The 18110-nt window shown below is 38.4% G+C and overlaps 1 protein-coding gene across 1 annotated transcript in view; it reads left to right on the plus strand.

The window, feature by feature from the left end:
- Positions 1-18110, plus strand: part of PCSK5 (proprotein convertase subtilisin/kexin type 5) — a 610290-nt gene that overhangs the window by 379858 nt on the left and 212322 nt on the right. The window contains exon 15 of the mRNA XM_010844912.1: positions 11739-11856. Coding sequence (XP_010843214.1) covers positions 11739-11856 — 118 coding nt within the window. The remainder of the gene's footprint in view (positions 1-11738; positions 11857-18110) is intronic.

The following is an 18110-nucleotide window of genomic DNA, read 5'->3' on the forward strand; positions in this document are numbered from 1 at the left end:
CACACTGAGACCATGCCAAATGGGCAGTGCTCCAGCTGTGAAAATCGGTTCAAGATCAATGTACATGCTGTGCCATGCTAAGTTGCTTCAGTTGTGTCTGACTCTGTGAGACCCTGTGGACTTCCCCCCAGACTCTGTCCGTGGGGTTCTCCAGGCAAAAATACTGGAGTGGATTGCCATGCCCTCCTCCAGAGGATCTTCCTGATCCAAGGATTGAACCCATATCTCTTAAGTCTCCTGCATTGGCAGGCAGATTCTTTACCACTTTTGCTGCATAGGAAGCCCTCAAGATCAATAAGATAAGCCAAATGAACGAAAGGAAACATTGTTCCTCTCTTTTTAAACTTTAGTAAAGATGGTTTTGCCTATCCTTTTTTTCTACCCATGGAGATCTTTATATTCATGCTAGTGTCTACAATATAAACCAGACCCAAGGATTCAAAAAGAAATCCTGAAAATTAATCCCTCCCTAGTTTTATGCATAACTTCCTAGGGCCACTGCATCTAGGAAGGTACAGTTACACACACCAGGCGATCACTTTGTGGAATCCATCTGAATACATCTTCTGTTACATAAATAGATCCAGACTTTTTTTTGTCTTAGAATCTCAATTCAACTCTTTACACATGTTCACATCTTGCTAGCCTTAGGCATTTGAAAGCAATTAAACTTCCATCACACATCCCAGTAATAGTTTCAACAGGCTTCATTTTATGATGTTCTACCAGAAACCATGGTACACCCTGAAGTTTCCAGAGTCATCTTTGAAAGAGCCAAAAAAAGAGGGTACTGTGATCACTGCTGGATGTTAACAAATGGGAAGCTGCTCTTTGCCACCCAGTGCCATCTGTCCATCTGTGCATGCCTAGTTAGCTGTAATAAAAAAAATGGCCTCAGCATGAATATAAAATAAAGTAACTTTGCCATATTAATAATATTTTCTCAGTCAGGGAAAACTCCTGATAGAAATGACTGAAGAAGGTCATTTCTCAGCAAGAATAAGGGCTCTGGGCCAGTTAACTTTTCTTCCAAACTTCACATATATCTTTTTCTGCACATACTATTTTAATGAGTTTTGAAGAAGAGAGCAGTTTTTAATGCAGTTGATTTGCAGAAAGCAGAGAGGATAAAATGTTCCAGTGTTCATTTGTGATGCATAGATAAATCCCAAAATGTCCCCCCCTACCTTTGCTGTCTTATTCTGAGAATTCAATTTGAGTACTTTCGTTGAAAGAAATACTATGTGTCTTTTGTATAGTGGTGATCACTGAGTATGTGTATAATAGATGAAGATTTTGAATACTTGGGATCAAGTCCCAGTGAGTTTAAGACAGTTTTTTTGTTTTTTTTTTTAATACTAAGTTCATGAGACTTAGTATTTTCAACTGTAAATTGTGAATAATACTATCTGGCTAATAGGACTATTTTAAAGATTTCATTAGCTAATGTATTAAAAAGGTGCATGTATGAGATATGTTTACCACCCATACAAAACTTCTGGACCTCTTCTTTTGGGAAGCATACTTGAAACATGCTTGATAAGTGCACTTCAGTTATAGAGGCAGTAGGGTTAAGAGATAGCTACCTCACTGCATTTACTATTTTCAACATTGTGATTGACCATGATTTTGTATCTCAATCAAACAGTGATTCTATCCTAACAATGCAGAGAACTTAACTCTTCAAGTGATGTGCATCCAAAGAAGAAAATATCTACACAAACCTGTGCTTGAACAACGAGGGATCTGCATCTATAGATTAATTAGGAGAACTTTATCATCTAAAAGTAGTTTTGTAAGAGAAGCAAAAACATTTCTGGTAGGTAGCCCACATGAAAAGATATTGGCATGATCTTCTGTGTAAGCAGCTTACTTCTGGCACTTCTGGCGTGAGGGCAGGATATTTGTAAACCATGCCTGCAGAGACTCAAGCCCTATGCTGGAGATATAAGCCTAATTAACCAGGCTTTATCACTGGTAAACTAGGTTTCTAGGAAAGATACTAATTGTAGTAGCTTCAAGAAGTGACTCTGAAAGTGGGGTCCCTGAACCAACAATATCAGCATCACCCAGGAACTTGGTAGAAATGCAAATCTGAGCCTTGCCTTGAAACTACTAATTGGTGAGGTTGCACAATGAGTGCCCTAACAAGTCCTCTGGGTGATGCACATGTAGATTTTGGAAACACCGGCCCAAGTTATCCACTGTATGTAATGAATTAATTTCTCTCCTAGTCAAATTTGAGTGTTGCTAATTGAAATAGTATCCTCAGAAGAAATGAAAAAAATTTCTCTCCAATAATTTTTTTCTGTAGCTTGGATAAAGAATCCCATGTATGAAAGATGCTCTATAAAAAATCTCATCTCTTGTCAGTCTCTTACTGCATGCGTGTACTCCCAGCTGCACGCATTCTCCTTTTGGTCAATTGGATGATCGCATTCTCTTTTCAAACTTCAGCGGGGAGGGGGAACTTTTACATTATCGTCCTGTGTTAGTTCTGTGCTTCCTTACACAATTAAAAATTCCCAACAAGTAGTCTGATTTAGGGGCTTCCCTAGTGGCTCAGATAGTCAGGAGTCCACCTGCCATGCAGGAGACCAGGATTCGATCTCTGTGTTGGGAAGATCCCTTAGAGAAGGGACTGGCAACCCACTCCAATACTCTTGCCTGGAGAATCCCATGGACATACAGTCCATGGGATCGCAAAGATCGGACACAACTGAGTGACTAACACATCAGTCTGATTTAGCTGCTTCCATTTCCTTACTGTGCAGTCTTTTAATTCTCCTGCAGTCTTGTTTCCACTTCCACCTTTGAAGTGCAGTTACTCTTTAAGATGTTCAACCGTTTCGTGCTTGCCAGATCAGAAGGATCCTTGTTTTTCTCCAGGGTTTCATACTTTTGATCTACACAGTCCAGAACTACTTTTCCTTACCTTTCGTGCTGCAGAGATACAGCCCCGTTCTTCTCTGATATTCTCCTGAGTCCTTTCTCTCCCTTTCCCTGGGCCATTCCCTAAGGACTGTTGCTTTGAGAGCTCTAGAGGGAGAACACCTTGGCTCTCTTTCCTTCTCCACTCCTCTCTGCCTTCTTCCTTTCCTCCCTTTCACATTCTCTTAATTCCACATTCACATCCCTGCCTTCCGTTCAATGACAAGGATCACCTCCTGACTAATGATTCCCAGTTCTACCATCTTCCACATTGACTTAATCCATTACCAACCTAGAATCTCTGCACAAGGCTCTCCTGTCATTTAAAACTCAGAACTTCCAAAATAGAACTATCAGTCATCTTTTATGAAGCAATTTCTCCCCCAAGGTTACCTCTATCCTCAGGGAATATCCTTCTCTAGATCACCCCATTCACTCTGATCCTGTTCACTCTGACTGAGCATCCTACAGTGTGAGATGTGAAATTTCTTTGCCCCTTTCTTATGTGATTTCTTATTTCATTCACCTCTTGCATAACCCTCTTTATGGTCTCCCATGCCTGCACCATTGAAATAACTAGTTCCCTGCCTCAGTCCTTCTGCTATTTCATACCCCACACATCAATGCCAGATCAGTCTTTCTAAAATATTAATTAAATAAATGATGTCATTTTTTGATTGCTGGCTACTTCATTACCTGCAGATTAAATCCATTCATGGGATTCCAGGCCCACATAGCTTTCTTGAGGAAGGCACCATTCCAAATATCCCTGTCTCATAATTTACTCCATGAATTACACCTCTATGAATCCAAATCTTAATCCAGGACATAAGAACCATCTCAAGTATTATTTCTTTTAAGAGAATATGCAGTCTTCTATAATGGCCTATTTTTGTGAGTTTTACAGAAATGTCCTTATTATTGTTCCTTATTTGAGTTTTATCTAAATGAAAAGGAATTTTCACGAGAAGCCTTACATAGCACTTGAAACTTACAAAGATAAGTGTTGGCTTTCTTCCCAATCAGAAGGCGGCATTCCTAGCTGCAAGGAATAAGCTCTTCTGTGTATCACTCTTTGGGGTTTGCCACCCATCATATCAGCAGTAGGTGATGGCATCATATCAGGTGAGCCATGGATGTTTGGTATAGTTGGATAAAATAATCATATCTTTGCAACCTCTGTTAACTACTGAGTATGAAAATATACTCACGAGGCCTTGGAGGTCGTGGCTGTCCCACACGAAAATATAAACATCAGTCAGATTTTCTATGCCTTTATGCAAATTTAAGGAAAAGGCAAACATAAACGAAAGTTAAATGAAGCATTATCTATAAATAATATGTGAATAATTCAAAAATACGAATTTTTGACTGCTGGCTCATTAAGATCCCAGTCTGGTAATTGTTTGTCCAGGTTATATGACAAGAAGATCTAGGCTGGGGAGCTGACATATGGTCAATCTAATCTTCAATTAGCTTTCATCCAAAAGCCCTTGTGGAACATTTTTTATTTTGTTCTCATCTCTGTCTAAACAATCATAGTTTCCTAAAAACAAGCCCAGTTGTGATCTATGTATGCCTAGGAATACATGGCTAAGTTTCCCCAAGGTAGTAGAATAGTTTTCCTACCTCCAGTCAAGAAATACTAGTCAAGCACCTTAAACAAATTACTTTCCTATTATAGTCACTTTGGAAGCAAACAAAGGAAGAATGGCCAGAGAAGAAGAAAAAATAATTTGACATGTTTATCTTTTCTTAAATCCCCTTAAGAGAAGGCAGGCATATCTTCTTAACTCTGTAAATTTTAAAAGATAACAGTAGATATGTATCTTCAGTTCAGTTCAGATCAGTCGCTCAATCATGTCCGACTCTTTGCAACCCCATGAATCGCAGCACGCCAGGCCCCCCTGTCCATCACCTAAAACTCCTGGGGTTCACTCAAACTCACGTCCATTGAGTCGGTGATGCCATATAGCCATCTCATCCTCTGTCATCCCCTTCTCCTCTTGCCCCCAACCCCTCCCAGCATCAGAGTCTTTTCCAATGAGTCAACTCTTCACATGAGGTGGCCAAAGTACTAGAGTTTCAGCTTTAGCATCATTCCTTCCAAAGAAAATCCAGGGCTGATCTCCTTTAGAATGGACTGGTTGGATCTCCTTGCAGTCCAAGGGACTCTCAAGAGTCTTCTCCAACACCACAGTTCAAAAGCATCAATTCTTTGGCACTCAGCTTTCTTCACAGCCCAACTCTCTCATCCATACATGACCACTGGAAAAACCATAGCCTTGACTAGACGGACCTTTGTTGGCAAAGTAATGTCTCTGCTTTTGAATATGCTATCTAGGTTGGTCATAACTTTTCTTCCAAGGAGTAAGTGTCTTTTAATTTCATGGCTGTAGTCATCATCTGCAGTGATTTTGAAGCCCAAAAAAGTAAAGTCTGACACTGTTTCCACTGTTTCCCCATCTATTACCCATGAAGTGATGGGACCAGATGCCATGATCTTCGTTTTCTGAATGTTGAGCCTTAAGCCAACTTTTTCACTCTCCTCTTTCACTTTCATCAAGAGGCTTTTTAGTTCCTCTTCACTTTCTGCCATAAGGGTGGTGTCATCTGCATATCTGAGGTTATTGATATTTCTCCCGGCAATCTTGATTCCAGCTTGTGCTTCTTCCATTCTGGCGTTTCTCATGATGTACTCTGCATATAAGTTAAATAAGTAGGGTGACAGTATATAGCCTTGATGTACTCCTTTTCCTATTTGGAACCAGTCTGTTGTTCCATGTCCAGTTCTGAGTGTTGCTTCCTGACCTGCGTATAGGTTTCTCAAGAGGCAGGTCAGGTGGTCTGGTATTCCCATTTCTTTCAGAATTTTCCACAGTTTATTGTGATCCACACAGTCAAAGGCTTTGGCATAGTCAATAAAGCAGAAATAGATGTTTTTCTGGAACTCTCTTGCTTTTTCCATGATCCAGCGGATGTTGGCAATTTGATCTCTGGTTCCTCTGCCTTTTCTAAAACCAGCTTGAACATCTGGAATTTCACGGTTCACATATTGCTGAAGCCTGGCTTGGAGAATTTTGAGCATTACTTTACTAGCGTATGCATATATAATAAATTGTGTGCATATGCACCAAGTATAATGAAGTACATTGTACATGGAGGAGAAAAACTCAGCAGTGGTTTCCTAAACTCTTTTTACTTCATCTCTATAATGATGAGCTGCCTGACTACCTACAGCTGCTGACCAAACATATCCCAAGGGGCGCTTTGAAGTGCAGACCCCGCAGACAGCCAAGTATCAGTGTCTGGAAACCTTCCACATGCAATTCCTTGATAGTGCTGGTGATGGCTGGCATCTTTGGATCTGGCTGCAGTTGTTAGTAGAGCCTACAATTTTAGGAAAAGCAAAGGAAAACTAAAAACAAACCATGCAAAGTAAGGCAATAAGGCAGGTGCTGGATGTGGGGTTTTTCCTGCCCCCGGGGAGTCTGCATTTTGCAGGAGGAGGCAGAAGAAAGCACTGCAGTTCTAGTTCTGATTTCTCTAAGAAGCTTATGTGCTTTTCATGCTGAAATTTAAAGGATACATAATAAAGAGATAGATATCTGAGAAAGAGAGTAAGAAAAGGGAAGAAAAGGCTAATTCTGCAAGCATCCTGTTTTCATTTGTCAAGATGTTTGGGTGTAGAAATGCTGACATAGACGGAAGAGTATTACTTCTGCTTCTTCATGCTTATGAATCTTACATTTTATGTTTTCCTATTTAGCTGTTTACTTCTACTTTAAAAGAAGCAGTACTTAAGCATTTACATTATTCATGTGCAATGGGGTGTGTTTCACGCCCTCTGCCTGGTTTGATTAGTAGGTGCGGGAGGTGTAGGGTCCCTGGTGGGAGCAGTTATTTCAGAACAGGTGGTTCAGCACATTGAGGATCAAAGAACCCAAAGGTGCGAGGACTCCAGCAGCCGCAGGAGCTCTTTGATCTCAGTGGAAGTTTCAACCCCACCCTGCAGATCGGCAGCCCCCCTCAAGCCAGTAATTTGCATTTGCCTAACTATCTCTCAGCCTGGTGGCTTTCCCTTTAGGTAGAAGAACAGCAGCCTGACTGATGGCAGAAGACACCCCACAGTCATGGTTGGCATCCAGTTCCCCCACAGTCCACTCTCTCCCCCTTACTTCCGGCCACGTAGACTGCTAATGCCCATGCCCTGCCGACCACTCTCCCCACATGCCAGGGCTGCCATGTTACTCACTGCGCCAAAGAACGGTACACAGACCTGATGATTCTTTAATCAGGAGGCTCCATTCTGGCCCCAGCTTCTGGCTCCACCTCGCTGAATCCAACGAGAGCTCCAAAGCCCAGTCCAGATATCACCTTCCCCTCTATGTCATCTTCCGGACTCCAAATTTCAGCTAACATTCATTGAGTACTTTCTATAGAGCAGGCTCTCTTGGAAGCTTTTTATCCATTATCTTTTTTTTTTAACTGATTTCTTTTCTTGACTTTTGAAGTCTTTTGTACACACTTACAGTGATTACACAGTTACCACTTTTGTTTCTTAGTGAAATCATAGAGCTATTCTTATCTCATCCCCTGGCAGTCTGAGAACTCACAGCATTTTCTGTTTCTTTCAGAGCCTCATTGTGTTGACCGTAGTAGGTGCTCTAAACTGCACAAGTGATATCATAATTAATGGGATAAATTCTTAGCTTATATCAGTGAAGTGTATTGAAACTGTCCCTTTCTAACAATTGAGTAATCGAACCTAATTTATCAACCACACTTTATATTTTGATGATTGAATACGTCTCAACAAAGTTCAGAATTCCTGTACAGCTGCCTCCCAGTTACTAGGCTATTGATAGGAAAAGACGTGAAAGTTCAGCGCCACTCCATGCTCCCTCAGTTCCACGTGCGGTGGCCACTCACCTGGTTTGCCCATGAGTAAGGAGTTTCTCCAGGACATAGGAATTCTGTGCTCAAACCAGGACAACGTTGGGTAAACCTAGACATTTAGTCAAACTAGTCATAAGAAATGATTTCCCCAATGGAAGAAATTGACTGTACTTTTATACTAAATGCTCAGGAATGGATAGCAGTTACTTAGTGGTATTTTTTGCAGTCACAGGCAAAATTTTAAATCTCTCATAGCCATTTTTGTTGTTGTTTGCCCTTCTGGTTGCTACATAGCATTCTCTGTATATCTGACAGCTGGTAGCAAAAAGCCTTATTACTTCAGGGAGCTCAAAAAAGTTAAAGAACAAACAAACTTGTTCCAATCAATTCCTTTACTATATTAGACAGGGCTTTACTAATAGCCATTTAGAGTTATCATTAAATAGCCAATCAGTGTGATATTTCTTTTTAAAGGGTTTAAAATAGCTGGCATCAATAAGGAATATCAAATTCCCTGGTTATAACTTCCTGTGCCCCAAAATTTCAATTTTTCTTTGCCTACGAAGTTTTCTAACTTTTCTTTAGAACTGACTTTTTTAGGTCTTATAGCTAGTACTGCTGTCTAAATCAACTGTATCTGCTTTTGAACTATGCAATTATTTACTTGTATATTTAATGACTAGCTCCTCTTGGCACTTCTAGTCTCATCAGAAAATGAAAATATACCTCCCAGGAACATCATCTATCTTCCTCTCTTTGCTTGTCCACCTAACAGTCCAAGCAGGGAAGCCTTTGGATTACTTGGAATAAAAGCTAGTTATACTTCTGGCACAAGGCAGCTCCACTTTTTGGAACTTCTCTGCATAAACAGTCATGCCACCTAATGGAACAAATACACTAGTAAGCGAGTTTTTCAAATTCCTTTTATTAAGTTTGTTCAACCACATTCTTCAAAGAGTTAGATTTAGTTTCTGAAATACCTATCATAGCTATGCTTCAAGATATTTAGTCTGTATACATGCTTTATTCCCTCATTGTCTTTCTAAATACTGAATCCATAGAATTTTGCATTTAGCACAGTGTCTGCATGGAGAGATTCCACTTGATCATCATAAAATTATTTTCAGGCTCAGGTCATGGCATGAGAAATGTGCATAGATAAAACTATTTTAGTTATGGAATGGTCATATCACAACCAATTGTTTGCATGGCATATTATATACAGGTAATTGTAAAATTTTTGAAAGTGGGAATATTGGCTCTACACTAGGATACATTTTTAGTTATTAATGATGAGTTTATAGGAGTCTGTAACAAAATGAACAGGCCTCCTAATTCCCCCTTACAATTCTCCTGGAAACATTTTATGCCACTTGGTGAATTAAATACAGTTTCTCAGATCAGTTACATTCATTTACTTCACAAATACATTTGGAACTTCTTCTCTAAGCCAGAGGCCCTGCAGTCACTGAAGAGAAATCATACCCCCTGTGGCATGGTAACAATGGTAACAGTGTGATGAGCGAGATGTGACTCAAATGGTCACCAAAACAGAAACAAGCAAACAAAATAAAACACATGTTCTGAATTTATAAGTTAATTTTAGAATGTGAAACTTCATGTCATATAAAAAAATTATTACATGTCACTTATATCTCATAAAACTACTAGAGCTTTCAAACCATTTAATGGCTATTTTCCCTGTTAACACCATGTTTTGAAGGAGTTTATCTGCCCAACACATTTATTGTGTAATTATTTTCTCTTTAGTATTTACCAAAAACCAAACAAATAACTGCCATTCAGAAGAGAGTTGATACATTGCTGGCATTGCCCCCCTCCTCCCAAAAAAAGAAAAAATAAATTTATTTCATTTTTTTTTCCTTCAGCTGTGTATCATGATTGTGGACAGATTCTCAATTTCAGTATATTAAAATATTTTAAAATGCTGCAAGTCTCCATTAGAGATTTGGTGGCCTTCACTGATCTAGTCTAATTTCCTTGTTTATTAATATTCTAGTAATAAAAATTTTTTTTCTGTTGACTCGCCATTCTGTAGTTTAACGGGAGCTACTCAGCCTTTGTTCTGAACACCTCCTTTGAGTATTACATGAACAGACCTTGTCTCTGGAGGGTAGGAATTGAGTCAGAAAAGGAAACAATTTACAGCCTTCATAAAGACTCAAGGTGCTTTTCTACTTAACTCAAGTGGTTGTTTAACAGCCATGAAGTGTTTGTTGTATTTGACAGCTCTGCGTGTTAATTTATTCTAAAGGTTGTTAAGTTGACAATTATTGGGGGTAGGGAGGTGGGGAAGGGCAGTGTGCAAAGCTGAGCTGGGGCCAAAACACCCATTTTGCAGACTATTCAAAATCCTTACCCTCCCCAAACCCACCCCCTCACCCTCTTCCCCGCCCCCTTCATATCAATCAAATCTCTCATCTTATTTCCCTGAACTGAGATTAAATTATAAATTATACTGGTTTAAAATCACTTGACACTGGCTTGGAGATATTTGGGTACCATGAAGAGTTAGAGAGCCTCGCATTGTGTCTTTATCAATAATTTCAATTCCTCCAGGGCAAGAAAATACCTTTGAATATCCATGGTGAAATGATATAGACTGTGGTTAAGTGATAAGTGACAACATAGGATTTCAGTGAACTTTAACAAAAGAGCTCCACAATTTGGTTTCCTTAATCCCAAATTTGACATTTCTCCTCTATTATATGTGTGTTACTCTGTATCTCTTCAAATTAAGGAGGCAAGCTTGCCTCATGTAATATTATGTAACTAAATTTAAATAGACTTGTTAATAACAGTTACCAATTTGTGATGAGGTTATTGATGAGTTTTAATTATTCTTTTCTGGATGTATTTACAAGTTTTTACAATGAACATACATTATTTTTTAATTAAGAAAAATATTTATAATAAAAGTTGCAAAAGTACCTGTATAAAAATTCTACATATATCTTTGCCATAGCAGAGTAAAGTAGGACTTTGTGTTTAAAGATATAAAAGAGTTTAATGCAAGGTGGAGATTTTATGTATTCAACTGGGATTTTAAAGTATTTTTAGAAAGAGTTGCAAATGTAGCTATCACTGTATCATCATTAAGTTTTCCTATATATAGGTAAAGTTTCTGAGAAAGTTAGGTCAAATTTAGCTTTAGATAAATAGATATTCTCACTGAGAACTAAAAGTTTACAACATCCGAGGATAAGAAGGTGTCAGGAAAGTTTAGAAGCCTCCAAATATTTCATGCATAAACTTTAATAAATTTTTCATATGCTAGAGGAAAGGTAATGATTTATGTCTTCTAGGATTTTCAACCAAAAAACTAGATATGTCAGAAAATTGGTATTTCTTGCATGTTAGTTTTGACTGCACTAACAGAAGTTGTGTACACTTCTCTTTAAACCTACTAATTATTTTATCTTACAAATGGAATGGTGTTATCACTTGAATACAAGTGGTTAACAGTGGAGCCTGGTAGTAAATCTTTGTGGGTTAGAATTTGGCTCAACCACTGAACTGCTAGTCAGTCTCAGCCAAATTTCTTTCTCCTCATCCATGAGTGATAATAGTAATAGCACTAACATCTTAAGATTGTTAGGAGGATTAAATGTAAAAATATGGACTAATACTTGCCATGTAATAACAATTCATAAATGGTAGTTCTGTTACTAGTTACAATACATATTCAGTGAACAATATGCATTCATCTTATTTTCTTCTTTTGATTATTTACTTGTTTTATTTGTTTTTTAATTGTTACTAGAAGGAAAGCTTGGCTCCCATTGGGTTGTGTCTGGCTTTTCTACAGAGTGAAAGTATAAGTCAACATATATAGCATAGGTTGCTACCAACCATGGTAAAGCTGACCAACTTCTTGCCTTCTGTAGTGAGCCATCTCTATGGATTTGGACTGATGGATGCAGAAGCCATGGTGATGGAGGCGGAGAAGTGGACCACTGTTCCCCAGCAGCACGTGTGTGTGGAGAGCACAGACCGACAAATCAAGTAATGTTTGCTGCAAGCAGACAGCATGACCATTCCCTAAAAGAGAGCTGGCCTATGCAGATGTCTCGAGACAGCCCTGTGTTGCACATGAAAACTAGTAGTTTGTGTAGTTTTTTTCTAACGTGATTATAAAATTTTAATAGAATGTCTAAGACCCTAAACTGTTAAATCCGTCCTAGTATAACCTGCCATGCTCTACTCCAGAGGATCTTTTCAACCTAAGGATAGAACCCAGGTCTCCCACATTGCAGGTAGATTTTTCACCATCTGAGCCACCAGGAAAGCCCACTAGTATAAGCCAAGAATCCTTAAAAGAAAAGCATATTTTATAAGGGGATGGGAGAACCCTTACAGGTGGATGTTCTTCAAGTTTCTACTCTGTAAGTATTTCTGTCTGATGGTAGAAGTATCTCCCATAAGTTGGTATACCCCCAAAACTCGACCTTATGTTCTGGAAATTTAGTTGCTTACCATGTAGTTCTCTGAGAGTGATGCAGGATGCACAGTAAATGAGATTGCACTTTACTCAGATTCCAGGGCCCAGTGTCCTGTTTCAGTCACACAAACCTGGAGGCTGTGCAACAGGATTTACCAAGTGATGGTGAAGTCTCTCCTAGGCACTGAATTTGAAGAATTAGGATTTATGCACCCCACTCCAGTAAAATCCCATGGATGGAGGAGCCTGGTGGGCTGCGGTCCATGGGGTCGCGAAGAGTCGGACACGACTGAGCAACTTTGCTTTCACTTTTCACTTTCACGCATTGGAGAAAGAAATGGCAACCCACTCCAGTGTTCTTGCCTGGAGAATCCCAGGGACAAGGGAGCCTGGTGGGCTGCCGTCTATGGGGTCGCACAGAGTCGGACACAACTGAAGCGACTTAGCAGCAGCAGCAGCATAATGATTTTATTAGTATTTTGCTTTTGGCTTTCTTTTTATACAGAGTTAGCTCAGAAAAATACTTATGAACTTTGGTTTGTAATAAGAACAGAGCCATTATAATTCTTGAGGAAACTGTTATGAAGCAGAAACAAATGGACTAAATTTTTCTCATTCTACCCATTTGTGGCAAAGAACATGAAAAAAATAAATAAAGGAGTAAAAAGTTAACCAGTATTTATTGAGTTCTTAGCAACTTAAAGTGTGTTTTCTTCTTAAAACTTGATAACAACATGGGTTTTATTCCGTTTTGACAAATGAAGAAATGAGATCAAATGGAATAATTGTTTATTTCTACACATATTTCATTTACCAATTCAGCATCTATTTTTCTTTCATTTATTGGATAGCAAGAATGGGACTGGTGGCACATGCAGCTGGGAGGAGTCCAGATCTCCTCCTGCATGTGCTGCATCTCTGCGCCCTTTCTGCCAGATGCCCGGGACCCTCAGAGCCCAGTGAAGTAGCTCAGACACAGCTGACCAGAGGCACCCAGAGCCACGTCAGAACTTTGAGCAAGGCCTGGTGACAGTGACCAGCTGTCACCCACCAGTCTTCCCAGCCGAACTTCAAGATGCTAAGCCTGAAGCTTCTGAGGCTGTTCAGCATGGAACATATGCCCCAGAGATCAAGCCCTGAGCCTTTGGAATAGGAGCACTGACTCTAAGACTAGGGAGTATCAAATAGTGAGAACTCATACAAAGGAAACCACTGGAATACAAGACCCGGCATCACCCAACCACCAGTAGCACCCTGTGCAGGATGCCTCATCTAAACAACAAACAAAACAAAAATACAAACCCAATCATCAGCATACAGGATTACCACCTCACTCAGCCTTGCCCATCAGAGGAAAAACAAACAAAAAAAACACAAAAACTCTGCACAAATCTTACCCTATACAAAGCTCACACCAACCACTGGACCAATTTTAGGAGGACAGAAACCAAAAGAAAGAAAAAATTCAACCTTCATCAAGGAAAGAATTCAAATTTCCTTGAAGCCTGGGAAAGGAGACCTCAAACACAATAACTTAAAAAAAAAATAATGGAAAGGCAGAGAAATACTGCACAAATGAAGGAACAAACTAGAAACACAGAAGTCTAAATAAATGAAGAGGAAATAGGGAAACTACCTGAAAAAGAATTCAGAATAATGATAGTAAAGAGGATCAAAAACCTTGAAAACAAAATGGAGAAAATGCAAGAATCATTTAACAAAAACCTAGAAGAATTAAAAAATAAACATAGAGACAACACAATTACTGAAATTAAAAATACTCTAGAAGGAATCAATAGCAGAATATCTGAAGCAGAAGAACAAATCAATGAACTGGAAGATAAATTGGTGGAAATAACTTCTGAAGAACAGAATAAAAAGAATGAAAAGATCTGAGAACAGTCTCAGAGACCTCTGGGACCATATCAAACACACCAACATTCGAATTATAGGGGTCCCAGAAGAAGAAGATAAAAAGAAAGGGTATGAGGAAATTTTAGAAGTGATTATAGTTGAAAATTTCCCCAACATAGAAAAGGAAATAGTTAATCAAGTCCAAGAGGCACAAAGAGTCCCACACAGATAAATCCAAGGAGAAACACGCCAAGACACATACTAATCAAACTGACAAACACTAAACACACAGAAAGATTATTAAAAGCAGCAAGGAAGAAACAACAAGTAACATACAAGGGAAACTGCATATGCTTAACAGCTGATCTTTCAGCAAAAACTCTGCAGGCCAGAAGGGAATGGTAGGATATATTTAAAGTACTGAAAGGGGAAAATCTACAACCAAGATTACTGGACCCGGCAAGGATCTCATTCAAAAATGATGGAGAAATAAAAAGCTTTTCAGACAAGCAAAAGTTAAGAGAATTCAGTACCACCAAACCAGCTTTACAACAAATGTTAAATGAACTTATATGGTCAAGAAATACAACAGAAAAAAAGATCTACAAAATCCCCAATTAAGAAAATGGCAATAGGAACATATATATCAATAATTACTTTAAATATAAATGGATTAAATGCTCCAACCAAAAGATACAGACGAGCTGAATGGATACAAAAACAAGACCCATATATATGCTGTCTACAAGAAAGCCACTTCAGACCTCAAGACACATATAGACGGAAAGTGAGAGGATGGAAAAATATATTCTATGCAAATGGGAAGCAAAAGAAACCTGGAGTAGCAATCCTCATATCAGACCAAATAGACCTTAAAATAAAGAAGATTACAAGAGATAAGAAAGGATACTACATAATGATCAAGGAATCAATCTAAGAGGAAGACATAACAATTGTAAATATCTGTGCACCCAACATAGGAGCACCACAATACATAAGAGAAACACTAACAGACATAAAAGGAGAAATTGACAGTAACACAATAATAGTAGGAGACTTTAACACCCCACTCACACCAATGGACAGATCATCAAAACAGAAAATTAATAAGGAAACACAAGTCTTAAATGATGTATCAGATGAGATGGATATCATTGATATCTTCAGGACATTCCATCCAAATGCAGAAGAATACACTTTCTTTTCAAGTGCACATGGAACATTCTCCAGGATAGACCATATCTTGGGTCACAAATCAAACCTCAGTAAATTTAAGAAAACTGAAATTGTACCAACCATCTTCTCTGACCACAATGCTATACGACTAGATATCAATTACAAGAATAAAAGTGTATGAAACAGAAACACATGGAGATTAAACAACACGTTTCTAAATAACCAACAGGTTACTGAAGAAATCAAAAGGAAATCAAAACATTTCTAGAAACAAATGACAATGAAAAGACGACAACTCAAAACCTATGGGGTGCAGCAAAAGCAGTTCTACGAGGGACGTTTATAGCAATACAGTTCTAGAAACTCAAGAAACAAAAAAAAACATCAAGTAGACAACCTAACTTTACAACTAAAACAACTGGAAAAAGAAGAACTAAAAAACAAACAAGCAAACAAGATTAGTAGAAGGAAAGAAATCATAAAGATCCAAGCAGAAATAAATGAAAAAGAAACAGTAGTAAAGATTAATAAAACTAAAAGCTGGTTCTTTGAGAAAATAAACAAAATTGACAAACCTTTAGCCAGACTGATCAAGAAAAAGAGAGAAGAACTAAATCCACAAAATTAGAAATGAAAAAGGAGAGGTTACAACAGACAGTGCAAAAATACAAAGGATTATAAGAGACTATTATGAACAACTATATGGCAATAAAACAGATAACCTGGAAGAAATGGACAGATTCTTAGAAAAGTTCAGTCTTCCAAGACTGAACCAGGAAGAAATAGAAATTATGAACAACCCAATTACAAGCACTGAAATTAAAGCTGTGATTTTAAAAACTCCCAAAAAACAAAAGCCCAGGACCAGATGGCTTCACAGGAGAATTCTGTCAAACATTTAGAGAAGAAATAATGCCTATCCTTCTAAAACTCTTTCAAAAATTGCAGAGGAAGGAACGCTTCCAAACTCATTCTGTGAAGCCACCATCACCCTGATACCAAAACCAGACAAAGACAACACAAAAAAAGAAAACTACAGGCCAATATCATAGTATATTGACCTGTAGCATATTGTATCTGATGAGCATAGATACAAAAATTCTCAACAAAATTTTAGCAAACAGAATTCAGCAACATATCAAAAAGCTCATACACTGTGATCAAGTTGGGTTTATTTCCAGGATGCAAGGATTCTTCAATATATGCAAATCATTCAATGTGTTACCCCATATTAACAAATTGAAAGATAAAAACCATATGATCATCTCAATAGATGCCAAAAAAGCCTTTGACAAAATTCAGCACCCATTTATGATGAAAACTCTTCAAAAAATGGGCATAGAAGGAACCTACCTCAATATAGTAAAGGTCATATATGATAAGCCTACAGCAAACATTATTCTCAATGGTGAAAAACTGAAAGCATTCCCCCTAAGATCAGGAACAAGACAAAGATGTCCACTTTCATGACTGTTATTCAACATAGTTCTGGAAGTCCTAGCTACAGCAATCAGAGAAGAAAAATAAATAAGTAGAATCCAGATTGGAAATGAAGAAGTAACACTCTCACTGTTTGCAGATGACATGATACTGTTCATAGAAAACCCTAAAGATAGTATCAGAAAATTACTAGAGCTAATCAGTGAATTTAGCAAAGTTGCAGGATACAAAATCAATACACAGAAATCACTTGCATTTCTCTATACTAACAATGAAAAGTCAGAGAAATTAAGAAATCAATCCCATTCACCATTGCAACAAAAAGAATTAAATATCTAGGAATAAACTTACCTAAGGAGACAAAAGAACTGTACACAGAAAATTATAAGACACTAATGAAAGAAATCTAAAACCACATAAACAGATGGGTAGGTATTCCATGTTCCTGGGTAGGAAGAATCAATATTGTGAAACTGACTATACTACCAAATGCAATCTCCAGATGTAATGTGACCCATATCAAATTACTGAGGGCATTTTTCACAGAACTAGAACAAAAAATTTCACAATTCATATGGAAACACAAAAGATCCCAAATAGCCAAAGCAGTCTTGAGAAAGAAGAATGGACCTGGAGGAATCAACCTTCCTGACTTCATATTATACTACAAAGCTAGAGTCATCAAGACAGTTTGGTACTGGTACAAAAACAGAAATGTAGACCAATGTAACAAGATAGAAAGCCCAGAAATAAACCCATGCACCTATGGGTACCTTATTTTTGACAAAGGAGGCAAGAACATACAAGGTGGCAAAGACAGCCTCTTCAATAAATGGTGCTGGGAAAACTAGACAATTACATGTAAAAAAATGAAATTAGAACACTTCCCAATACCATACACAAAGATAAACTCAAAATGGATTAAAGACCTAAATGTAAAACCAGAAACTATAAAACTCTTAGAGGAAAACATAGGCAGAATACTCGATGACCTAAATCAAAGCAAGATCCTCTATGACCCACCTCCTGCTGCTGCTGCTGCTAAGTCGCTTCAGTCGTGTCCAACTCTGTGAGACCCCAATGACGACAGCCCACCAGGCTCCCCCATCCCTGGGATTCTCCAGGCAAGAACACTGGAGTGGGTTGCCATTTCCTTCTCCAATGCATGAAAGTGAAAAGTGAAAGTGAAGTCACTCAGTCGTGTCCGACTCTTAGCGACCCCATGGACTGCAGCCTACCAGGCTCCTCCGTCCATGGGACTTTCTAGGCAAGAGTAGAGTAATGGAAATAAAAACAACAGTAAACAAGTGGGACCTGATTAAACTTAAAAGCTTTTGCACAGCAAAGG

The sequence above is a fragment of the Bison bison genome, unplaced genomic scaffold (assembly GCF_000754665.1).
Source record: "Bison bison bison isolate TAMUID 2011002044 unplaced genomic scaffold, Bison_UMD1.0 scf7180017864212, whole genome shotgun sequence".
In the NCBI taxonomy this organism is placed as follows: Eukaryota; Metazoa; Chordata; class Mammalia; order Artiodactyla; family Bovidae; genus Bison; species Bison bison.